Raw genomic sequence first — 27382 nt, forward strand, 5'->3', positions numbered from 1 at the left:
ATTATGTGTTTCTAGTGTTTCTCTAATAAATCAACTTTAAAAAAAAATGTAATGAAATGATGAATTGCTTATTTTATACTTGTTACTCTTTGAATGAATGTTTCCTTATGCTTTTTAGCAAACATATTTACACTAAAAAGTGTGCGACATTTGCTCATAAATAAATTCTTACTTAACATAACACTGTTATTTCATTAATCTCATGAATAATACAAACATACGATTTCGCCTGTTTTTGCATATTTACGATGAAATGATCCAACAGGAAATTCAGATTTTTGTTCTCAATTGATCTTTCTTAATCAAAAATATTCACTAATCATAAATTAATGTTATTCGTAAAAACATTCAGGAGAAATTATTATATTGTCAAGGATAAAATCATCCATTTGTGAATTAGTAATTTTAGTCCCACTTAGAAAAATCTTTAGAAAGAAAAAAAAATCTGCAGCTTTATACAATAGCACATGCTCTTGTTTTAAGTACTCTTTAAACAACTTAAGCTAATCGTTTAAACATAAGAAATAGTAATCATTTTAAATTGGACAAATTATTTTGAAACGAAATAATTTCTGTTTAGTTATTCATTTATTTGTTTTGATTATCAAATTAATTTCATTTGTTACTTTTTTTTATCAGTTAATAACTTGCATTTATCAATGGATTCAACATGTGTTGAATTACGGGAAACAAAATGTTATGCAAGAAGGAAAAAAAAAATATCCTTCAGTTTACTTTTGAGACTTGTTGACAAGTGCCAAGCACTTACAACTGATTTCTTAAAAACATTTAAAGTACCAAAGAATAAAAGAGTTAAAAAATGAAGTACTAACCCTTTCTTAGTGAAAAATCTTTGAGGCAAATGAGAAGATAAATTTTTATAAAATACTACTACAATAGATGCGGAAGTATTTCCTAAAATGAAAAAGAAAATATAATCAATAAATGAAGAAAAAATCAGGTTATGTGTAAAGAACAGTATAACTTTGATTGTCAAGCAAATATCAAGAAGCTGAGACAAATTTGGTCAGAAAAACTAAAAGATTTTGATGTATATAATGTTTAAAATATCACAAACTATAGTATTAAGTTTTTATGTATTGATGGTAAGGTTTATATATATATATATATATATATATATATATATATATATATATATATATATATATATATATATATATATATATATATATATATATATATAAAAGGGGATTTCAGGTTTTTCAATGGATTAAAACGTGAAGGAAGTAATATCTCCCGCAACTTTGATGCACTTTTGAATCCATTTGGAACCTGGATTCCTATTTTTTGAAATATAATCCTTGAACTGGCCACTATTGGTGTATTTACCTTACTTGAATTTAACAAAAAAAATAAAAATAAACTAGAACTATCATTAAAATGTTATGAAAGGTTTTTATTTTAAACCTGATATATATAAAGTGTTGGAAATAGTGCTTACTGCTCATTGTATCATTCAATAGTTCTGGTTTGTGATCATGGTTATTTTTAATACTACAATTTGTCATCAGTTTTTTTTTTAAATAATATTTCAAAATTTCATTCAATTTCTATGAGCGAATTCTCCTATTTTTACTAAAGTTTCATTATGTTTACTAGACGTGAAAATTCAAATTTTTAATTGGTCTCATTTTAATTAGTAGATACTTTTTTTGTAGACCACTTAATTCAAGAATTTTATTCTTTATGAAAATTATCGGGTAATCTGAAAGCACTAAGCTAATGTTAAGACGAAGAAAGAAGTTTTATGATATATGAAGAATCTTGCGACTTTGAAAATGTTTATCAAAACTTAAATTGAATTTGATGGTTGAAATTAACATAATTTCAATCCTCAAACTAGTAACACCAACTTAAAGCATGTGCACGATTTTTTTTTTTTTGATCAAGTGATAAGCAAAATAATGGAATAAGTTGAAGGATAATTTAGTGTACGAGAAAATATATATGAACCATCAAAAAATAGTTTACGTCCCGACAGTCCTGAAATGCTCAGTTTTTTTGATTATTTAAAAGTACCCGAATATAGTTCTTCATAATAGTGTTACGTGAACGTCAGCTGTGAGAATTAATTTCAATATTTCATTCAGTTTTATGCAAACTTTGTATTGTTTGTCTTTATTTTAGACAGCACACTTTCATTCTACATGTTATATTAGTGATGTTTCAGAAAATTACATTCATTCATGGTTTGAAAATTTATTCATCTTGGTTTCTTTGTCAAAGAATACTTCAATAGTAATAGTTAAAAATTATTAAGAATTATTTTTAAAATAATTTTCTTGCCGATTAAACGGCAAAATTTGACCTATTATGAATAATCAGCAAAGCGATCGATTACTAACGATTAATTGGCACATCAATACCTTTTTTGTACTTTAGCAAATAGGTGGGAGCGATCGTATACAGTTTTAGAGAAATCATCTAAGTGTCACTAACAGATGATTTCTACCTAAGACGGTTAGATGGTTTCTAACCTAAAGTATTTCCATGAATCCCTGAACCAGACAGGTATTTATGTAGGTATGTATGCTTGTGTGTGTACTATATTATTGAAAATAGAATAATTTTAGTTAATAATACTAGTAGAAAATTAATTCCAATCTGAAATATTTACGAATTACTAATCATTGAGAAGTATTTCAGACTCCACTTGAAACATAAACCACTACCATACCGGTTCCTCAAATTTCGATTAAAATCCTACTACGAAAGTATTCATAATAGAAGGCAAAGGAAGATTCAGAATCAAATGTCAAACCGCTCAATGACCCATTTCACGTTGATGGATCGAACAAACAAAATCAGGTCATACAAACCTCCTTCGGCGTTTTTGAAGCTCAAGCTAGAAAGATCAATTTCCACGGAGTTGGTCATCCATGGGTACTGCAAGGGGGGGCTCTCGGCGAATTTGCTCACGGGCGAGAATCGATGAGACGGGAGTTTCAATATTTGTTTAAGGTCTCCAGGCACTTTACCCAACTCAACAGCTGTAACGAGGAGATATTATTAAAAGCTAGAAGTTTAAGTAACTAAAGGAGTTGCTTGTAAACAACAATGGAAAATAGTCAATGTCATAATAATGGGGATTAATATTATGAGTAACTACAAAACTCTGAATTGCTGGGGTTTGGGGGATGTATTCGATGAAAATATATATAGGAAGGTATGATTAGAGCAGCAGAGAGAGAGAGAGAGAGAGAGAGCATAAATAGCGTAACTTTAGATGTCCAGGGTTGTGGATTAATGAAAATCTGGAATATATCTTGACCAACGAAACTTTGAATTAATAAGAGATGAACTACTATTGTCTTAAGAAAAATGTGAGTTAATGGATTCCAACGCATATACAATTTGTATAATGCTTGGATTAGTGGTGAATTAAATTTTAGATAGAAAGCTATCTGTATAAACGAATGCTTCTTGCAATTCCAATTGATATGATTACGAAAAATATAGATAATTAGGGAGGAATTAATTAAGATTGGTATTTACCGACTGGACGAGAATCCCATAAAATTTTCAAAAATGCACGAATATAACGGTCGTAGCGACTACTTTAGAGCTGAAATTACGGTAAGCGACAGGTGGCGATAATCTGGAACTGTGGCAGATTAAAAGGATTGAGACTCGTCGTAGTACATATTTGGGACACATTAAAGATAAACAGTACTTCAAAAATCCTCAGAACATCGTTCATGTGTCTTTTTGGAACGCATACGGAGGCCCCGGTATGGGGTATGGCTTCTTGCAATTGCGACATTTGCAGCATGGTAATTCTTCCACTGATCTTGAACACTCTGAGATTGATGAGTTTGAAGCACCAGTAGATCTATGAGTAAAAATATAGCTGGATTTTCAATTCATTAGCAGTTTTCTGTACAGAGGAAAAAGCGACGCAATTACCCATTATTTAAATCGCAAGAGATTGTAGAAGATCACTATTGTATGAAGTTCTTCTGCGATATTCTCATTAGTATTAATGCTATTTTTAATTTATCATAATTACTCTAGAACAAATTTGCATTTTTTATTTTAGATATATTTCTTTAAAGATGTGTTTAGTAAGAATGTTTGATTTTTGATAAAATATTCCTACACATGTATGCTGCAAGACATATACAGAGTTTTTCTAGTGGGGCAGTAAAATAAAGCAAAATATATACATTCACTTAAATTCTGCAAGAAATTAAAGAAAAAGAATATCTGTTTTTAATTCAAACAGATGGATTGATCCTAAAAATGACGTACTTACCTAATACTTTTCTTTCAAAAAGTTCAAAGCTAACATCATTAGAATGTTCAATATATTGAACCCCATACTTGAAGATAAGCTCATGAAGTTTAATCAGTTTCTGAAACAAGAAAAACAAACATTGATCTTCGTTTTTCTCAAGCAAATGTATAAAAGAGCAATATTATTATAAATATTATAAACAGTCAATTTATGTATTTAAAACAAATAGGAATATGTTGGTTTAAATTGAAGCTTCTATATTTCAATTATAATCCTTTCACTTTTTACATTCCACTTGTCTTTCCAAAAAAATCCCCAGACAAAATCTATATCAATATTTAATCATGCATGCTAAATTTTTCTTATTTTTTGAACATGGCGGTCCAAAAAATTTGGTGTATCGAGCTGTTTTATACCTCGTTTAATATTTGTAGTCTATGAAAGCTTTAGTATGTGTACTGTGCGATTGATGTGTTTCGCATTAATGAGTTTTTGTTGAATAATAAATGACTTAAATCAATCAAGAAATTTTTTCCATTGTGTATCTAAAACAAACATATTTTTCTCGATACATTTTCATTAATTAATTACTAAGCATATTGCCCCATGACATTTTTTTTTTTCAAATTTACAGTTGCATCAACTACTTAACAGCACGTATCTTCTATAGGAAATCAAATCGCGCGCTGGATTGATATGTTAATCGAAAAGTTTTAACTTAAACTGTGTAACGTGTTGAATAAAATAAGTAACCGAAATTCTCGAAAAACAACACTTATTATTCTACTAGATGCGTGCCCGGCGTTGCACGGGCTCCCTAAAAATGAAAGAGATGTCCAGTTGATGTTTTTGTAAAACTCTGACATCAGTTTCTAACGCGTTAAGGAATAAATAAATGCGCGTAATGCAGGGTTTGCAAAACACCAGTAAAACGTATTTTTGGCGAAAATCTCATTAACGCTAATAATAGTTATGAAATATAATGAATATTTTCAATTAGCACAAAAGATCAAAATGTATGCATTATCAGCTATAATCCGTGCTCACGTTGAACTGAATAACGTCTGATAAACTATATCTGAAATATTTATGTACAGTAACAATCAGCTTTTCACATAAAATGACACATATTGCTTGGTTGATTACGTGAAACTAAAGCACCAAGACTTAAAAAATACCAATATGCATTCATTTAATACCAAGTCGTCAGATTCCAACTAAGCTTTAGTTAAAATCATTAAAAGCGAACTTTTTTGTTCAACTCTATTTCATTGAAAGGAATCCAAACAATCTTAATTTAACGTGTTCTTTTCACTATACAAAATGTATGTCAAAAGTAAAAACAGGAAGGAAAGATAGAGTTATTACAATTGGAAAACTCACCCATGTGAAGGGAAAAAGTTCAATAAAATAAACATTCGATAATTTTCATCGCCAAAATAGTGCGTACATTATCAGCTGAAGAGTTTCGACAAAAATTTGTTTCGGGTTATAGTTTTAGTACTGTGCGAGCAAGGAACCCTTGGCGAAATTTCGCATGTCAGTTTAACCATTTTAATTTTTTATCATGAGTGGAATAAAATTAATAAGAAAGATTACAGAATTCGATAAGTTAAAATAAATAATAGTAGATCAATTAAAAAGAACTACCACCATGTATCCGTGCGAATTTCTTTGATGGTTTGCATAGCATGGCAGAATTAAACCATGATTCAGAAATTAGAAACACACGAAACAGAAATATTTAAAATTAACCGATTCGGCAATTTGTGAAAAATAACTCAGCTACAAATGCAAAACAATTAGCGCTAGCCAAGAAAGGCAAAGAAGTATAATCTTCTTCTTTTGATAATAATTCGTAATGTCATATAATTAAATTATCTAGCATTAATTGTTATTCTTGTCAGTCTTATGGCTGTAATGAAAATGTATTTCCATCAAGAATTGTTAAATATTGAATTCAACATCGTGGAAATGGCTGCTTAGAACTGCGAACTACGTAATTTGCATTAATTTCTGACGTTTAGTAATGCTTCTTGACTACTCATTTCTTTCTACGTGGGTCAGATTATCCACAAGACTTCAAAATTAATTTAAAAAGAATGAAGCAAAAACATGCATACAAACAAAAATTATTAGGCTTATTAGCATTTTCTACGCTACGGCATACGTTTGTTTTACCTTTTTCATCCGCCATTATACGGTGGCTGCAATGCCCCTATAGTTTGTTAGAGTTGCGAATAACTTACATATGCTGAAAAGAGTAGGCTGTAGAAAATAAAAAAGGGCAGATGATTAAGGTTATGTCCGATAAGAGCAACCAATCACCCGGTTGGTTGTTTTGATTACGTCAGTTCCACTGAAACAATTGTTAAAATGTTATTTATTAACACAAATGTAAAATGGCAGCAGAAAAAAAATCGCAACTCCAGAGCTCGAATACGCTACCTTGCGGTGATTAACAATACTGCCGAAAAAGGTAAAACATTCCGTTCCACGTGTTTTCTTTGGGATAAATTACAGGCTTCAAACAGTTAGTAGTGTAGTGTAATTTCAGAGGAATAGAAAAGAAAGCTTCCCACAAGCATGATGAAAAATTACTGACATTCATTAAGCTTCAAAACAAATTATAACTTACAACATTTGTTTGTTTTACCTTTTTCATTCGTCATTAGACAGTGACTGCAGCGCTCCCTATAGTTTATTGGAGTTGCGAATAGAAATCATTGCTTAGAATGAAAGAGAAACGAAGCTAATTTACAATAAACTTCTAAACGAAAAAATTGCTTTAAAGAGTAGTTTTAGGATTTATATATTATAATGAAAAAGAAATTAAACTAATTAAAAAAAATCTAGATGGAAACTTTGTTTTAAGATTTGGATAGCAGCCAAAAAATTCCCTTTTAAAACAACTATTAGAATTTTATTTGCTCATATGCAAAATGGCAACAAGAAAGAAGTAAAAAATTCACGAATAACGTAATATTAATTAGCGTTTTAATTAATATCTCCGCTAATTAAAGTCGTACAATTACGAGCTTGTTCCAATTGTTTCTTTGGAAAGTTTCCAATTGATCGGTATCTCGTTCGATTATCGATTCGCAGCGATTCTCGAGAAGATCCATCTTCAGATGGACAGAGAGCCGGATGCGAACAGATTTTAATAGTATGGATTTGTTGTGGTTTCAGACAAAATAATATTTTAATAAATTTTATGTATAAAACATATTTCTAACTAAATACTTACTGAATGTTTTCTAATGAATATAGACGATTCTAACAGAACAGAGGCTATGTCCAAGAAAGTCTGAAAAAAATGTCGAATGTTAAAACCAATGCATGCTGTGCGTGTATTAAATACATTTTAATGATTTCAAAGTATGTTAAATATTAAACATATTTAACAAGACATTAGATGGGTGAAGAACTGCCCCTGTCCCCATAAATAACTTGAACTATGTATCAGAGGATCCCAAAGTGGGTGCCGTAGAGAGAAGTGGAGCGTGCCGTGAAGTTTATAACACAGATAGACTAGGGAACCGCGAAAAAACTCTAGTTCTTCAAAGTTTGCCGCGACTCGAAAAAAAAAAAAAAAAAAAAAAAAAAAGACCCCCCCCCAATGATCTAACACACGAAATATGTTTTGTTTTTCAAAATAAGATATTCTTTTTGAAATTATTTATTTTGTTTTTTATCACTTTAAAAGGAGGATTAAAACTATCCAATAATTCATGTTTGGGAAATATTTACTGCTTGTTTCTTTTGGCGACCGACCAATTGGTTCGCTATTTGTTTCTTGAATTATTTTTGTCATTACATCCGTCCTCTTCATTATACAAATTGCAACATTGAAAGATTAAAAGAAAGAGATACTATGTTTTTCTATTTTAAATTTACTTATATAATTATAAAAAACTAAACAGATGGCAGCAAAATGATGAAGTAAGTACTTTAAAGCGGGATAATAATTGTAAATATTGCAGGCTGTGAACTTTTGATTTTTCCATTGCCAGGTTTGACACCGCGTACATACTCAAATCTTTAGAAAAGTGTAGACTTCGCAGATATGACATTATATATACTTCTGCTGATGGCTAAGAAGTGTGTAGCTAGTAGAAAGAGTAGTGTACAGAGAAGTGACTGCTGGTCTTACCTTAGAAGAAAAGTTAATTTTATAAACTCTTTCTTCTTAAAACATGACGATAATGTATTTATTCAGTAAGTTACCGTCCTATAGCCAAGGCAGAAATACGTGAAATACATCGCCAGCTCAGTCATTTCCAGCCGAGGACTGCAGTTTCGTGCTTATTAGCACTCATCAGCCCGGCATAGGAAAGTGACTGAGCGGGAGATGGAAAACCTCTTAAGGAAGCCAAGAGTGCCAAACAAACTGGTAGCTAATATAGAATTAGCGCAAACCAGACGAGTGACCGAAACAATGGTTCGGTTCAACTCGAATTTTGAAGGCAAGGCAGGTATATTCAGTAAGTTACCGCCCTATAGCCAGGGCTAAGGCAGAAATACGTGAAATACACCGCCAGCTCAGTCATTTCCAGCCGAGGACTGCGGTTTCGTGCTTATTAGCACCGCACGCAATCCTCGAGTTGAACCGAACCATTGCTTCTGGTCACTCGTCTGGTCTGCGCTAATTCTATATTAGCTACCAGTTTGTTTGGCACTCTTGGCTTCCTTAAGAGGTTTTCCATCTCCAGCTCAGTCACTTTCTTATGCCCAGCTGATGAGTGCTAATAAGCACGAAACTGCAGTCATCGGCTGGAAATGACTGAGATGGCGGTGTATTTCACGTATTTCTGCCTTAGCCCTGGCTATAGGGCGGTAACTTACTGAATATACCTGCCTTGCCTTCAAAATTCGAGTTGAACCGAACCATCGTTTCGGTCACTCGTCTGGTTTGCGCTAATTCTATATTAGCTACCAGTTTGTTTGGCACTCTCGGCTTCCTTAAGAGGTTTTCCATCTCCAGCTCAGTCACTTTCCTATGCCGGGCTGATGAGTGCTAATAAGCACGAAACTGCAGTCCTCGGCTGGAAATGACTGAGCTGGCGGTGTACTTCACGTATTTCTGCCTTACCCCTGGCTATAGGGCGGTAACTTACTGAATATACCTGCCTTGCCTTCAAAATTCGAGTTGAACCGAACCATTGTTTCGGTCACTCGTCTGGTCTGCGCTAATTCTATATTAGCTACCAGTTTGTTTGGCACTCTTGGCTTCCTTAAGAGGTTTTCCATCTCCAGCTCAGTCACTTTCCTATGCCGGGCTGATGAGTGCTAATAAGCACGAAACTGCAGTCCTCGGCTGGAAATGACTGAGCTGGCGGTGTATTTCACGGATAATGTATTTAGTTTAAAATTTACATGTATTGATAATCTTTTATTAATTTAAAGATCTGGAAAATAAAAAAAAGTGCTTAGCATTTTTAATAACAAACATAATAACTATAAATCTTACAGGCCACGAATCTTGGTTTTTCCTCTCTCCGTGTTTGATACCCTGGATTTCTTCTAAAACATCTACGATAGGTTCCCCCTCGCAGAAATGGAGCTTCGTCTTCTTCGACATTATGTACCTTTTTAGTCGGGAAAGAAGAGTTGCTGCATCACTCAGAAGGTACCCTAAACGAAGACTCTCTACCTACAAAAATGAAATGTAAATAATCGAAAGAGCATTTGGGCACTCAAAATAAATGTGAAAAACAGCTTTCTCTATATCAGTTCACTGTCAACAATTTAAAAAATATCATTTTTTGATGAGAGGGTGGGATACGATTAAATGAAGGGAATATGATAAGAATGTATAATGCTGATATAAATTTGAAGTGAGTGAAAGAAAAATAGTGTATTACCTTTTTCTTAATTGTCGTAAAACCATTGGAAAAACACCCTGAGAAATCTGGTTCTTCCCATACTGCTCCATAGGAATTCACGTTTGAACTGCATTTTCGAACAACATCTCCTACAAGAAATACATAAGTATTTTAAATGCCCACAAAGCAGAAAAGAGAAGTTTGAATTTTGAACAAAATATATTAAGAAGCGCTTTTCGTATAAAACTTTTGAATAGTTGATGCAAGATACTATGTGCCGACGACAATTTATTTAGTGGCCAAAACAGAATAAATGGGTCTTAGTTAATTAACCTTTTTTTAAGGTACATGGGAAATTCTCTGGGAAATGGCGAATTCTTGTTCTCTCATAACAACCTTAAAATAAATTTCATACTTTCTCTTTTTTAATCATTTGTTCGTTACATTCTGAACAAAAAATTAACAGGAATTTCACACTTAAATGATACTTATTTATGTGGAGGTTCAATATTAGTAAAAAAAATTTCATTTCCATCTGCAATATCTAGTCTGAAGTTCGGTCTTCAACGGTCTGGTAAAACAGCTAAAAGAAACAAAAATTTATCTTTAAAATGAACTTTTTAAAAGCTTTAAGAATCCTGCTTTTAAATTAAGTTTTTTTTTTTGCTTGATTGCATGCATCAGTATGTTTTGTGCATACTCAAAATTTGTTTTCAGTGTTTTGCGTCTTTAACATTTAACATTTGTTACAGGCCTTCATAACAACTAGGCGCAACTGGCAGCTCAAGTAACTTTCAATTTTAGTAGCAGTAATCACAAGATTGTTTATATAGGAAAAGTTTTGTGTGTAGAATGCTTAATGATTGAGTCCATTTAACATCTTTAAGCTGTTATTACCACCCTTAAATATATTGAGTTACTTTAACCATTATTGTGCAATTTCTTCTACATTATGCTTGGATTATGTAAACCCAAAACATGTTTAATATCAACGGTTTATATCTTGTCAGGTGAAATATGCTGAAATGTCATTACAATCCAGCGCAAAAGTTATAAACATGCGATTGAAATGGAGAACATGATACTAAATGCATTACTTCTAATAGGGTGGACCGGGGCACGTTTACGCGGATTTTTTTCAATAAATTTTCTAATTTTAATTTAGGAAATTGTAGACAGGAAAATTTCTGATTTTTTTGGGGGGGAATCGCTACTCTGCCCTAAATATTCTGTTTATAAAGGTGCCTTTCTAACTTTAAACTCTCAGACTGGTCACTCTATGTAGTGATTGAGTTCTGTGACCACTTTTGCTGCTCCTGTTTGCTTTTTAGACATTACAATCCACTTCAATACCCGTCGGTTTATTTCACTGAGCTTCTCTTTCCGCCTCCTAGTTTGCTTTGCCGAGCTTGTTTTACCGCGCTGTGTTTATGCTGTTAAGACTTTAGATACTGTACTTTTAGATGCGCCAAAAAGTTGAAATGTTTCAGTTACACTTGCTTCAGCTAGACGCGCTCCAACAATTTGGCCTCTCTAAAAATTTGAGGGGTCCGACATTTCACGTGCTTGAAAAAAATCCATGACTTACAGAACTTCCGTTAAACCACCAAATAGTACCAGAATATGTACATTGCTATTTATTTAAAAAAAATATCTTATTTTATTCTTTATTACTTGCAAAGCGCATTCAAAAATGTCACTTTTATTCTCAAGTGTTTGCATTATTTTGATAACTACCTGTATCTATACTATATATATCAGACTGTCGATTGTTTAGCAACTCTATTAAAGGCAAAAGTTGCAAGAGGGAAAGACTGGCTATGAAACACTTTTTCTGCTTGCATCGTTTTCTTAAAATCAATATGGATAAGGATAAGCAAAATTTAGCGTAAGTATAAGTAGTAGCATTAGTGTGGGTCAAAACGCATCTCTCGTATGCTGCTAATAGATTCACGTCCAAAAAGTGCATCGAATGTTTTCCCATTGTAAGCGTTTCGAAAAAAATAATAGAAAGCTCAATGGGGACGCAGAAAGTCGGTGTTATGCGCTTTTAAAAATATTCACTAACCTGTGTATCCAGTTGGACATTGCTGTATATTTTCAGTATTAGCAGCTGTTAACGTCCAACGAACTTTCAAATAGTCATCTGGTTGACAGCATGGTAACGAACCTGTAAGTTTGAAATTTAAGTTTTTTACTTTTTAAATAGTAATATTCAGCTATAATGTTTACCTGATTAATTAGAATATTTATTTAACAAGTTCTTTCGTATGTACATTCAAAAGCAACTAAATGTTACATTTTGAACTAAATTAATTAGTCAATTCTTTTTGATTTTTGATATTCATATCAAAACTGAGCTATTAACATACATTGTAATATCTCAAAAATTTGTTTCATCAGCGGTTATACACATTAACTGTTTGGGTATTATAACCAAATCGGATTTATTTACAATGAAGGAAGTGTTGTTCCTTGAAAAAAAATTCTACGTATTCTTCTAGCAATAAAAAGGATCAATATTCTCATTAGAATCAATACAGCTTTAAAGTATAAAATGTCAACTCGCCGAACTGTGAATAAAAAAAAAAGCATAGTAAAGGATTTGTTATAGATCTTAATTAAAAAAAAATGACTGGATAACAAAAATTTGTAAAATCACTGCCTAAAAATCTGAATCATCCATTAAAGCTTGATAAATATATTGATAAGGACTCATTTTTAAACTTTGAAAAAAAAAAAAAAAACTTACGCTCTCTATCAACAACAGTAATGACACTATCTTTTCTTGTCGATCCTGCAGAACTTGTGATGATACAGGAGTAAACAGCAGACGTTGTGGCCTCTGCCAGTAAAATTCTGCTACCTGCCGGAAACAAATCTTCTGCCATCTCGGGCTCAGCACTGGGGTTGAGGACACGACCATTTTTTAACCAAGTGTAACCAAAATCACCATACACATCATCTCGACTCAAGCAAGTGATGACCAATGGCGACCCTACTGGAACTGTGGCAGTCATAGGTGTCAATTGAGGAACTGGTGCTGATTGCACATAAACGTAGATGCTACGATTGCGGATGAAGCCAAAGTCTGTTGCTTGGCAGGTGAACGTGCCTGATGAAAAAAAAAAGTTCATTATTAAACTTTAATTACATAAAGATCTGTACTAGATAATCACTTTACATTCTATCTCATAAAAAAAGATACCAACAGTAAAAAGATTTTAAAAAAAAAGCATTTTTCACACACAAAAAGCACAAATTTTGCGTATGTACCTTGAATTGAAATGCGAAAGCAGTTCTGAAGTACAATATTTACATGAATGTGTTCTATGATACATGTAAAAAACAGGCATATTTCAGCCGTAGCTATACTTCCTTCATTGCGTTGGGTGTCACGTTTCTTTAGTGCTTATTTCTGAATTTCTTTATTTTAAATTCTTGAAAGTTAGTCTGCATCCCTAGTAGAGATGGTACCACACCCTACTTATAAATGTTAACAACTGAACATTTAAGTACGAGTTAGGGACATTATCATTTTATCGGCTTATTTCAACTAGTTGTTGTTTCCTTCGTTAGTCTGCTTGTCATTTTTTCGTATTCGGTTGATCTACAGTTAAAATGTTATTAAGTTTCAATAAATTTATTTTTCAATAAATTATTTATACTGTTCTTATTTTGTGAGCGATTTTTTTTCTTGCTTATTATTCGAGGTATTCGAGAAGGAGCCCTGTTCCCACTTGAAAATTCCCTATCCCCATGGAAAATAGCCAAGTCGCTTCGTGAAATTAGCCAAAAATAACCAACCTACAGATAAAATGCTTTCTCTGATAGATATGTTCTAAATCTTCAACTGCAACCAAAATAAAATACTTGTAGGACACTTCCTGTGTTTTTATGTTCAAGACTTATTGATTCTATATTTAAATACTTTCATAAGTTTCTAAATCTATTGCTTAAATAATTGCTTTGACATTCTTTTAAAATCTTTTGAACTTTAATGATTACTACCAGTTCAAACTAATGTTTTAGATAATTATCTGCAGAACACATGACATGTGTTTAAAAAAATTGATTCTAGAAACTTTAAGTGGTAAGTAGTTAGGGAATAAAATATTATTTACACTTTGATGTAAAATATTTAATGAAATGAGAAATTAAAAACAAAAAAAGTTTGTTCAAAATGAAACTGGATTGGGGCATTCCTTGAAAAAGTTAACCGCTTCTCCTGCACGTGACGGTTTATATACTTCATTAAAAAGTAATTATTTTAAAAGGTGAGATGACGAAGTTTTTTTGCGTAAGATATCAAACATAAGTTTGTTATTTGTTAAGCAGAAAAAATTTGTTCATTAATATTTTAAAGTATTAATTTTAATGAAATATATAAAGCCTCTCGTGCCGGATAAAATGACCATTTTCCGTGGAAGCACCCAATTTCGAATAATATAAACTGAAATTAAAAATTTGGTAGCTATAAGGATTGTATAAAGTAGATATTCACAAAAAAATTCTTACGTTTGCGCTTGAAATTTTCTCATAGCGTCCCGTGCAGTTTTGTGTAAAACAAAAATGTCTTCCATTTAATTCAATGTAAGGCAACACTTTTCAAGTTTTATTCTTAAAATACATCGATAGTCTTTAAAAATTAAAGGCATCGATATTCATGCTACACCGAATTTCAAAAATTTAATTCCAACAATTAGCGGTGGAAAAATCTGATTAATGATCTAAAACGGCCGAAGTTTCCAATTTGACACACGCTTTGTGTTATTCCAAAGACAAATGTAAAACAGCCGTCCAAGGTTGTATGTTGAATAATTCCAATGTGAAAACATTTTTCATTGCTAAAGACTTGGGGAACTTTAATTAAAAGTGACACACTGTTGTGATATGCGCATCGATTAGAGAACGAGATTAAAGAAACTTTTCCGAAAAGAGAACAATCAATCACGATTATGAAACAGGACTGAATCGATATAAAGAAATCATTTTAGATTTTAATGAAATCTGTGCGTACACTGCAAATAATTTATGCTCCAAAGGTAAATGCAGTTTAACGGATGTAAGATTAATATTTTCAATTACACAAAACGTAATTAGAAAAAGTTATTTTATTCGCTATGATGAATGGGTGAAGGATAGTTCAAAATTAGAGCATCTAAAGGGGATGAATTTACATATTTAAAGCAAAGCTATGTATTTTCCTGATATCCTATTGAAACGGAAAAAAGAAAATAGAATGACTTATAATTATTTCATTTGAATATTGGCTTCATTAAGAATTCCGAAGTATGCGATAAAATTTATCTTGCATTAACATCAGACATTAAATAACTTTATTTCTAAAATATGAAGATCGTTTTAGTGTGTCAAAATATTATTCACATTATTTAATGAATTGTAACGCGTTTTTAATTTTGTAAATTTATGAGTTTTTCAAGTGCTTTATTAATTACAGATAACATTTAAAAATTAAAAAAATACATGAAACTTTACATATCCATTGTGTTTTCAGGAAAAATTCTTTGTAACTTTTTAGTTCGTTTCGTTTTAGTTTAGTAGTTAGTCGTTTTCATTAAGAAAACGAATTTTTATCTCAGTGGTGCCTATTCTACGGCTCGCGGGCTACATTCGGTCCGCGAAGCTGATCCATGTGGCCCACTGCTTAGTTCAATGTTATAAACCGAAAAGAGCGAGAAGTGACAATGTCACACATTAAGAGCATTTGGCGTTCAGAAATTGGTTTCTGAAAAACATGCATTTGATAAAATACGCATAACAAAAATTATTCGTTTGTAATTACGCCAATGCACATTTCTCTTTTGCTGCTATCCCTAAAACTTAGAAACTTTATCTGATATACTCTTCACCCTTGCCGAAAAAATGCTGAATTAACATTTAATTTTATGATATCAATTCAAAAGGCGAAATGATATTTAATTCTCATTAAAAATGGCTGATTAAAGTAGAGTAAAGTAATTTAAAAGACTGAACATAAATTCTAAAAAGGAAACCACATTGATTCATTTATGTAGAAAGTTTGTTTTGGATACTTACTACACATGACATCAACATAGTGGCTCGTATTTTTGTGCATATACATAATTAGTGCTTCGCCTTTGTTCGAATTACACCGAGAGTATGAAATTTCATTTCCTTATTTTCATCATGTAATTAGCCGAATTTTGGAAAGAATTTGTAACCATCTCGGTAATTAACATTCTTTGAAAGAATTCTTGCTCTTCGTGATAATGAATTTCATGAAAAGGCAGTGTGTTAGCATACTTGACTTTGAACTATTAATCAGTGTTATTTGGAAAGTAAATTTTGGGGGTAGCATTATGTAAAGTTAAATCCATTGGAATGAAGGAGTGTGAAGCAACTTTGGGCTTAATGAAAATGAAGAGATGTCGTTTATGGATTGTAGTTATGTATTTATGTTTATTTTAAAATGCTACATTTTAATCTCGTATTGAATTTTCAAATAATTTGGGAAATGATTGTGTTGAGATGAAATTCTAGCTTTCGGGAATGGATAATATTTTTCTCAAAAATTAAAAAAAGTAATTCTTTTATTTGTTATTTTTTGTGTTAATGTATGCAAAATATTTGGAAATATTCAGATTTGTTCGAATTAAAAAAATGCAGTCTAGTCAGATGCTCGCTTTCCAAAAAACAAAAAATAGTAAAGTTTATAAAGCATGTTTATTTCTCAGACTGTGATTGACGTACTACAAAAAAAAAAGTTAATCGTTTTTAAACTATTTTGATGTAAATAGTTAAATACATAAATAAAACTAGGAACGGTAATAAGAAATATGCTTACTTTTTGGTAAATGTGTTACTAAGATAAACAAAAGAACCAAAAAATAAAATGACTTAGAGTTAAAGAAATTTAAACGGATAGGTATCTGATATTTTAATGTTTTCATACTTTTAACAAGTTTTATTCTTTGTTTTTTTTACATTAAGCTTGATATTTGTCCTGGTTATTATGATTTAATGTAGGAGTTCCTTGATTAGTACAGATAAAAAAAGCAACGAAGTGAAAAATGCACTAGACAAATTTAATAAATAATAAGAAAAGTTATAGAGATTCCCAAAAAATGACCCAGAAAAACTAAAATTATGTCTAGATAAGCTGTAATAACAAGATTTTGAATTGTTGAAGAATATAGGTAATCAAAAAGAAAAAAAAAACCACACACACACATACACACACAAAAATGCCTTTAAATTAAAATTAAAAAGGGTATTATATTTCCCCTTTGGGATTTTGCAATAACAATCGATTTGCTTATTTAGTACTTAACAAAGATTCTTTACTTTTCTCTGATTTAATTTCTTTCGCTCTTTTTTTTTGTTTAAATTTGACTTTATTACTTATGTTTTCATCATGATGATTCTCAATTTCGAAAGGATTGCCCTTATATAGGTCTTACGAATGAGAATCCAACAGATCTTACATAATTTCAGAGATTAGGTGTTTACCTATTGCTGTCATTTCATCAATAAATTTGTCAGCAAATAATTTCAGCACACAATACGTTTGCAGTGAAGCCGAGAAAAATCAATTTTTAATTTGCAACTTTTCAGCTCCATATTAGTTGCATATCTTTCCATTAACCCTGAGCACCAAGCCACAACTTTCACCGCGTATTTTACGGAATGCTGTTGTTAACATCAGGTTTTCACCCCTCTTTCTATTCCTCTATCTCTCTCTATTTAGCTCTCTCCCTCTGTTCATTTTTCACCAACTGCAATCATTATATTTGTTATGCTACGTATCCCTCCTCTGCAGTAATCGTTCTAAGCGACGGAAATATTGGAATGAAATTTAAATAAAAAGATAATACAATGTTCTACCTAATTCATGCATGTGTGATGAAGGAAGAAGGAATAAGCGCAATGAATGATAAATAACCCGAACTACAATACAAATTCATCAAACAATTAATTGTATATTTAATTGTAGATCAAGCGAAACATACTTGTTTCATCGGGTTAATATTTCATTCATAAATCTAATGCTTATTCCAGATTTCACCAAGAGGCAATTACAAATAATTCCAGAAAATTGCAGATTAAATAAATTCAAATTTTAAATGATTTTAAATTACTATATAATACTTATAACTTTAAAAACAAAATTTATTTCAAAAGATAGTTGTTAAATTTGAAGATAATTGTTCTTGTATTTTTACATCGCATCGTAAGCTGCGTACAAGCAAAAACATTTCTACTGTGCAAGACATGATATTAGGCAATTCCTAAATTCAGGAAAAGGAAACTACAAGTCGATTTATAAATATTGAAATACGTTATACGGAGAGACATACTGCGAGAAATCTTTCTTAGTCTATGCATTTTAATGGATCCGCGAATCATCAGCATACATTGAAATTGGCTTGAATTTGTAATATGTTTAATGGACTGATGTCGGTTGGCGAGTCTTTCTCGTAGGCAAGTGAAGCCAACCAGTGAATGGAAATTTAATGAACTTCGAAAGCTTCTGGTGCTTGGGACGAAAACAGTTATGATGTGCGTTTATGGAAATGAGAAATTTAATGTTAAGTTTCAATATTATCATTGAGAAATTCAACATTAAGCAGAGGGAATGAAAATGTGAATATATTTGTTAAATTAGAGATTGCTCATTCTAGAAACACAGCGGTTTTTTTTTTTTTTTTACGATTACGTACATAATTCAAGTTGCATATATGCATAATATAATAATATTAATAAATATCTGAATAAATAAATCTATATCTATCTATCTACCTGTATGTATGTATGTATGTCTATCTAATTAGTGGTCAACACAAAAAGAAATATTCCAAGTTATGACCAATCACAGAGCGTCTTCTACGAAAGCTTTTTTTTTTTTCAAGGTCGGAACTGTCGCGAAATAGAAACTACTGTGAAAATCCGATAGCGCTGAGCGCAGGTGAAATATTTAGTGTCTCTAGTAGGATATCCATTAGGTCACAGGTCTCAGTTCTAAGGAGCGGAGTCCAGCGATAAAGGCAAAAAAATAAAAGAACTGTCAATCTCAGAATGAGAGATAAAAGAAGCTGTGAGCAAGTAAAAACCTTTTATTTTGCCAAACTGAAAATTGTCTCAAAAGACTTACAAATTCCCGCTTCCATGTTTTAAGGCAGTGTTTTTCAACCTGTGGGTCGCGACCCCCCAGGGGGTCGCGAAGCCTTTGTAGGGGGGTCGCGAGAACTCAGTAAAAAATCAATAAATTTTAAAAAGGTAGATATATTAAGAAAAAAGTCGCGAGAACTCAGTAAAAAATCAATAAATTTTAAAAAGGTAGATATATTAAGAAAAAAGTTTACAAAATGATACTCGTTATGTTATTTATACACATTACACATTAACATACTACACATATCACACATTACCAAAAAATAAAATCTTCGAGTACTCGTTCATTTTAATGTGAAGGTTGCGCTTGATTTTGTTCAATCAATTTCTCCCATCGTGGATCCGTTTTTGCAACATTAAGTATTAAATCGTTTTCCAAATTTAAGCGATTCCTTAGTTTACTTTTTATTTGGGCCATTGATGAAAATGTCAACTCGCACAAGTACGAGGTAGCAAATGGAATCAAACACTTCAAAGCCTCGTTTGTTAATTCTGGGTATTCTGTTTTTCTTTTTAACCAAAAGGTATCCAAATTTTCAGACTTGAATTCCAATTGTAACATCCCATCGGCAGATAATTCTAGCAGATTCTCTTTGAGCTTAGTTGCTAAATTCGCCTCATTTATAGCTGCATTTAAAAACGGATTTAAGATCCATCTTTGCCCAGTGCTATCCGATATCTCTTGCACTGAGAAGTAATGACATAATTCTTTCTTCAAATTATCTAACACCATTTTCATACCAGATATATATGAATTGATGTTTATCTCGCTTCCGACTTCTTCAATGAAAGACTGTGTCGACGAAAATGAATCAAAGTTGTTTTGATTTATAGATGATGACCAGAATTCAATTTTTTTGATAAAGGCATGGAGTTTGTCTTTTGCTGTAATGACATTTTCATCCCGCCCTTGAAGACTTTTATTCAAGTTATTTAAATGCTCAAATAAGTCCGAAAGAAAAGCCAGTTTCAAAAGGAATTCCGGGTCAGAAATGAATTCAGAGTAATGTGACTTGGCTTGCTGTAAATATACTAATAGTTCAGCGCGAAGTTCCATAACTCTGGTCAGTACTTTGCCTTTCGATAACCACCTAACCTCTGTATGGTAAAGCAAATTTCGGTGGAGAGCCCCCATATCATCACAAATGAGTCGAAACAATCGAGTCTGCAACGCTTTTCCTTTAATAGAATTTACAATACTAATAATAATATGTAGAACTTGACTGTATTCTTGTGGCAAGGTTTTGGCTGCAAGAGCTTGGCGATGGAGAAAGCAGTGCATCCAACAAGCGTTTGGCATCTGTTCTTTCAGTCTAGCAATAAATCCACTCTTCGCACCAGTCATGGCTTTTGCTCCGTCACTACAAATAGCAATGCATTTTTGTGCCCAATCGATATTCATATCTTGCGTAGCTTCAATGAATATGTCATGCAAGCATTGACCTGTAGTATTTGTGGGAAGTGTCTTGCAAAATAGTATTTCTTCAATTAATTTTTCATTGGATTCAAAACGCACAAAAGCTACAAACTGCGCACAACCCGCAATATCCGTTGATTCATCAAATTGCAAGGACACAAAAGAACTTTTCTTTATTTTTTCTATGACTTGATCACGAACATCAGTCGCCATATTGCTTATCCGGCGTTGAATAGTATTGTCAGAGAGAGGTATACTTTTGAGCTTTTCGATCTCTTGCTTGCCAAACATAATCTCTGCTATATCTAAAGCCGCTGGTAAAATCAAATTTTCGGCGATAGTGTGAGGTTTTCCTGCTTTAGCCACACGAAAAGCTACTCGATAACTAGCAAGCAACGCTTTCTCATTTAGGTTGGACATTTGTCCTATAGCAGTTTTTTGATGTTCAAGAGCTTTTAATTTTCGCTCAAAAAATTCCACGGGTTTATTTTTTTCATTAGGATGTTTTGTGTTTAGGTGGCGTACCAACTTCGATGGCTTCATGCTTTCTCTTGACAAAATTTCAAAGCAAATTACGCACTGCGGTTTATTGTCAATCACAGTAAACCCAAATTTCAAATAATTCTCGTCATAAAGACGTTTTTTCTTTATTCCACTACTCCCGCTAGACGTTGATAGTTCTGATGATCTTTTCAGAAATTTATCCATTTTCAATGAAAACAAACAACACAAATAAATACGTAAAACAAGTGTTTGATATCTTACACACAGTCCGTATAACACCGTAGTTTCACTTCCGAATCGTTTTCACGTATCGCGGTCTTGCTTCCGATTTCACTTGCTTTGCGCTCATGCACTCAACTGCAACTGCCGTAGCCGACCGCCCCTTTTATAGGCCTGCGCATTCTAGCGAGAATCATCTCGAAGCGTAACGAAACGTCTCGAAACCTGTGGACCTTTCGCGCGGGGGACTACCAGTGCCATCTGTCGGTAGCACTCGGAACCTGTACTGTTTTACGTACTTAATTATATATTTATATTCGAATCCTAATAACGCAAACGCCTAAAACTTTTGTATGGATTAAATATTTTTAACATACATAAAATAAAAAAGGTCGGGGGGGGGGGGGTCGCGAAATATTTTTTGATACTAGGGGGTTCGTGTCATGAAAAAGGTTGAAAAACACTGTTTTAAGGTATACGAGGTCAAAGGTCACAAAAATCGGTGAAATGTTTTTATTATATTTTAATTATATTCTGATATATACTAATTATATTTTAAGTAAAAAAAAATATTAAGTAAGAAAATGTTTATTATCGTAAACTGGGGTTACTTTAGACTGACGGGGTAACTTTATAAAAACCTGTTTTTTATTTTTGAACCGTTCTGGCGGGCTTACTTTTACAATTGGCGACTCCCTGGTGGTCTCAGGGTTTCAAGAATAACTTTTCAGAGTGCGTTGACATCACCAATTGATTGAAACAGTAAAATGGTTTTGGCAAACCTGATTTATGTGTTATCCGTGATATCAGCTGTTTTCAGTTTGTTGTCCTAACCTCTTCTGGTGCCACCAACTGAGCAACCTTTTGAATTAGGGTGAGTTATTTTCTGATTACACAACTATTTAAGATGATTTTGTCTTTTATATTATTTTTGTAACTCAATTCTACGATTTACTATGAATTAAAACATAAAACAACACAAGTTGAAGGGGAAACTTTGATACATGGGGAATTCTGAACATGGCCATGGGGTTACACTGTGAATGCACTGCTTTCAGTTGACTTGAAGCCATAGATCAAAGACTGCTGTGAGTGCACCTTGGATAATGTTCACGATAAGAGAAAGATCTCATGTGCCTCATTTATTTAAAAAAGTTTGTGATTTCTGTGCCTTATTCTTAATTTCTTTTCGAGCGTTTATAATTTTTGAATCTATTCTTTTCAAGTTCTAGTTCAAGTTCTATTTTATTCTAATCAAGTGAATTTACCTTTATAATTTTTTATTGTCGAAATGAAGAAAAACATTACGATGGCTGTGGTTTTACATTTAAAAAACACTTTTGATGTGATTTCAAGCTTTTTTCAACTGATGTTTTATAATAAAAGAAGTTTCCTATGAATTTCTCTCTTTTTAGTTTGATTCAAACGTGATTCCTGCTAGATGAACATGCTTAGAGTGGTAGGAACCACTCTACGTGACTTAAGAACAATTTTTCATTTAAAACCAGCTTTTTAAACCCAAAAAAGTGGAAAAATATAATTTTGTTATTAAAAAAAACTCAGACTATATTTTGGATGGGGTAACTTTATTACAAACCACCGAAACAGTCGTTTTAGATGGAGAAAACACGTTGTTACAAAGTAACCCCGGATGATGGGGTAACATTAATAAAAAAAAAATGACCCCCCTCCCTCCCTATTCAATATATGGAAGAATTTCAAACGACAATTTAAAGCTGAGATCTTAAGCTATCGTTTGATTCAAGAATTGTTGAAATATCTTGAAAAATGAGGGTGCTACAATACAAAATATGGGAAACCTGTATCCCCGGTTTACGGTATATTTTATTTAAAAGTAATGTTTTAAACGTTTAATACAAATGAAATTCAAATTTTTAGAGGGTTTACAATAACTTTAAAAATACGAACACGAGCCCTTATTTTCTTCTTCATCATCATCGGCTCCCGGTCGCTGGACAAGTTTCTAATAAACTATCATCGATTTCGTCTTTAACGATATTTGTCTTAACGATATTTCAACATTGACTCTCAGCATCCACAGCGTGAACCACTTAAAAAAAAATGTATATTTAGTAATTCATCTGGAGCTGGTTGTACTCTTGTCGTTATCGGTTCTATTAGCTTAATCCGCAGTATCCAACCCCATTCCAGGTGGTTCTAAATCGTTTCCTAAGTTTGAATTTGATAATGAATTTGATAATATACGTGGCTGATATCTGATGAGACGCTGCACTTGTTGGTGGAAGATAGGATAACTGTGCAGGTCACGGAAAATATTTTTTGGAAATTCAAAATTTCAAGTTGATAAAAAATTGTCTCTATGATGACATATTTACTACAAAAAATATTTTTGAAATCGGAAAATATTTAGGTCTCCCGGAATTATCTTGAAGTTTCACGGTTTTAAAGCAAAATGATGATTTTTCAAAAAACAAATATGAACTTGTATGAAGTAAAAATAGGTATTCAAGCGCTATAATGGGCGATTTAAAGTAGAACCTATCAATAAAAAAATCATTAAAACTAAAATTTTAACATTTAGGTCTAACGGAATCATTATGAAAGCCCCATAATTTTGAGCATTAATCATAATATAAAAATATTTACATTCCCGTCAGAATAACTTCGATTTCTGCTTCATAGTGAGCAGTATTGTTTTATAGCATTGCAGAGAACAAATTCAGAAGATTTCTTTCATTTCTATGACATCTACAAACCTTTTTGTTTTTTTAATGATTTTTAAAGAGGCATGATAAATGTGAATTTTTCTTTATAAATCATCAGTGTGTAACGAAAAAAGGTTAAAATGTTTAAACTTCAGGTCTGGCATAGTTAATATCCTTCTCTATATTTGTTCATGTAAGTGTAATGATTTAGTGAAAGTATTGCTTCAACTTCAATGAAAATTGAGCAATTAAAACATGCGTTCTTGAACGACCATTGAAATGTGAAGCATACGATTATCGGAGATGATGATATAGTAGGGAGTAAAAAACTCGAGAAACGTTAAAAAAAAAAAAAAAAAAAAGAAAGGAAAATTACTTACAATCTGATTTAGACTTAAGTCAGCAAATAATACAAACCCTTGCTTTAAAAGATAAACTCATTGTTAAAGACAGTGATTCCATGCAACCGGAATCAAGTGATAAAAGTATTTTAGCTAAAAATATTTTACTAAAAGATAAAAAGAAAGTTTCTAGCATTTTAGCAAAACAATAACTTCTAATAATAATAAGTTGTAGAACCAGTAGTGATAACCAATAAATCTGTCATTATATTATAGAACGTGTAATATCAGAGTCATTTCCAATAGACTAGTAACTCACTCATCTAGCAAGTTCTCTTTTGCAGGATTTAAATGTGGTGTCCAGAGAAAAACAGGCATTGATATTAATGAATAGTAGGTTTTTCATGAGAGAGTGAAGTACTGTCAAAGTATTAGTTCAACTCTCACCTCAGAAATAATTATTTTCTATTTTGATAGTCGAAAAGTTGGAATTATAATCAGAGGAAAAGCGCGTGATGAATCTTTAGAAAACCGTACAAGAAGAACATATCTTTGATCGAAGAACAAAGTTCAATACATTTTGGTCATGGACCTTCAGGCAGTGACTCTGGGAAAAACACAGTATCATCAATACCAAAGTAATTGAAGCATAAATATGCTAGCTGACCCACGAGAAGCACTCGCGCTTGACAGCTGAAATTGAAAAAATCGATTTTTAACAGTGATTTTTCGAAAAACAGGCCCAAAGTGAATTGTTATTTTTCGTCGATTTAAAACAGAATGAAATGATGCAATATTTTCGTAGTTTTGTGAAGCATTAAGGAAACAACAACAAAGCACGTTTAGGAATTTTTTCATGCTAAATTACTGCGCTAAAATAAACCTTTTCTTTTCCGGTTTTAATGCAACAGTACAATTGTTGTTTAAAAATCTACAATGAGTTTAGATTGTATTTTCTGAGCATTTGGATCAACATTAAATGGTACAAAAATGTCCATCAAAAGCGACAAAACCCATAGCTAGATCGAATGTATGATATTTATGTTTCCAGCAAACGCTCGATTCTATTGACACATACACAGAAAAAGAATTTGGACAGTGCGGTCTATTTTCCGTCAATAGCCGGCACAATAAGCATCAAAAAGGGGGTAAATCGGAAAAATTTATGAAGAAATTAGGAAGTTCTCGCGTGGGGGGGGGGGGGGGCGAAAGTAGGTTCTGTAGATAAACACGATTAATAAAGCTAACCGAGTTTAGCTACAGAAATAATATATAAGATTCATACGACAATTAATAAAGCTGTTGGATATGATGGACGGCGTGCAACAACAAATACTGGAGTCTCTAATAGTTTAATTGTATTATTTAAAAATGCTTTAAAACACCATGCACAAGTAGGGATTTCTGTGTTTAATTTAAGCGAATTGCATCTCAGGACGGCCTGTAACAACCAGCTCATCCAAAAACTTTCTTTTATGGCTGAAATCGAGGGTTGCGATTGAGGTGCTCAGCTTCACCTCTAAAAATGTCACAGCTTCACCTCTCTAATATCATCAAGATAAATGAAAACAAAATCAGAAGTTATTTTGCCCGTTTTTCAAGACGTTTTAAAAATTCAATGTTTGACAAAAGAAACTACTGTATTTGTAATATTTTTTTTATCTAAATGTTATTGGTTGATTTTTTTTTTGTTACTAGGTAAATTTTTCCCGATGTGATGATCCCTCCCCCCCCAAAAAAAAGAGGCTAATACACTAATTGAAAATTAAGTTATTATTCATTTGCATGATTTCTGGAAGTTCACTGATGCAATAAGAAGTTCTGTCTAGAACTAGACGAGCCTACTTTCCCGTATACCCATACTACTTTCTGGTACCTGATCAATATTCTCAAAACTAGCTAAAATCGCAAATGTTTTCAAACATATTTTCAAAATACTTTAAGCTGATTTCTAGGAATAAAATGTTCCTCACTTATCTAAAAAAAAAATTAGATGCGTAAAAAAAAAAAAGAACAAATAAAATAGCAGCAACTTTTAAACAAAGCAGCTAATACACTTTTTTCCATTAAAAAAATCTTTAACAGCTTTCAAAACGAAAAAACAATAATTAAAATTAATAAGCTCATTAAAATAAATACATCATATTAAAAAAAAAAAAATCGTTTCTTTTTCCAATGTTGCCAAAAAATTTTTTTTAAATAAATTAATGCACTTAAAAAAATTAATAAAAAAAAAATAAAATGTCAACTTAAAGAAATAATTTTTATTGTCAAAAAAAAAAAAAAAAAAGAAAGTAGAAATCGTCTGCGCATATCTTTATGTAGAAACATAAATGACTTCGAGTTTATTCGCCGAAAACTGAATACCGACATTAAAACTTTAGCGTAAAAATAAAAACAAGTCAGATCAGTAATAATTATTTCACAGTCAAAACCATAGCTGCGGAGTCGGAGTCGGAGTCAATCTCATTTTGGGGTAAAGGAGTCGGAGTCAAATATCTAAGAATCGGAGTCAGTCATTTGTCCTCCGTGTATAAATTTTTGCCAAAGCTACAAAGTCGGGGAGTCAGAGTCCGATTAATTGTCGAGCACAGGAGTTGGAGTCAAGTGCCCCTAAATTATCGGAGTCGATGTCTGGAGTTTGGCGTCAAGAGATATTTCCAACAAAATTTGTTTGAAGTAAATCCGCCTTCAAGTACTGAATCTACATTGACTTTCAGTTTCCCCGTAGGCGCTAATGTTAAGAGATTTGAACTGTTCAAAATTGAACGAAAACTTGTTCAAAACAAAAAGATATTTTCAATACATGTTTTTCATCAAAAGCTTTTCCCTACAAAGTTTGTTTGGAGCTACTTCGCCTCTAAGTTCAAGATTTATTTTTGATTTGAATTTCCCAGTAGGCGCTAATGTTAAGTTTTTTTGAACTGTTCAAAATTGAACGAAAATTTGTTCAAATCAAAAAATGAATTATGGGA

At 32.1% G+C, this 27382-nt stretch overlaps 1 protein-coding gene across 1 annotated transcript in view; it reads right to left on the minus strand.

Moving 5' to 3' along the window:
- Window positions 1–27382, minus strand: part of LOC129217735 (uncharacterized) — a 169891-nt gene that overhangs the window by 24059 nt on the left and 118450 nt on the right. The window contains exons 8-16 of the mRNA XM_054852075.1: window positions 12836–13198; window positions 12152–12253; window positions 10123–10232; window positions 9729–9911; window positions 7506–7565; window positions 4277–4376; window positions 3743–3853; window positions 2841–3011; window positions 834–915 (exon numbers count right to left, since the gene is read on the minus strand). Coding sequence (XP_054708050.1) covers window positions 834–915; window positions 2841–3011; window positions 3743–3853; window positions 4277–4376; window positions 7506–7565; window positions 9729–9911; window positions 10123–10232; window positions 12152–12253; window positions 12836–13198 — 1282 coding nt within the window. The remainder of the gene's footprint in view (window positions 1–833; window positions 916–2840; window positions 3012–3742; window positions 3854–4276; window positions 4377–7505; window positions 7566–9728; window positions 9912–10122; window positions 10233–12151; window positions 12254–12835; window positions 13199–27382) is intronic.

The sequence above is a fragment of the Uloborus diversus genome, chromosome 1 (assembly GCF_026930045.1).
Source record: "Uloborus diversus isolate 005 chromosome 1, Udiv.v.3.1, whole genome shotgun sequence".
Lineage (NCBI taxonomy): Eukaryota > Metazoa > Arthropoda > Arachnida > Araneae > Uloboridae > Uloborus > Uloborus diversus.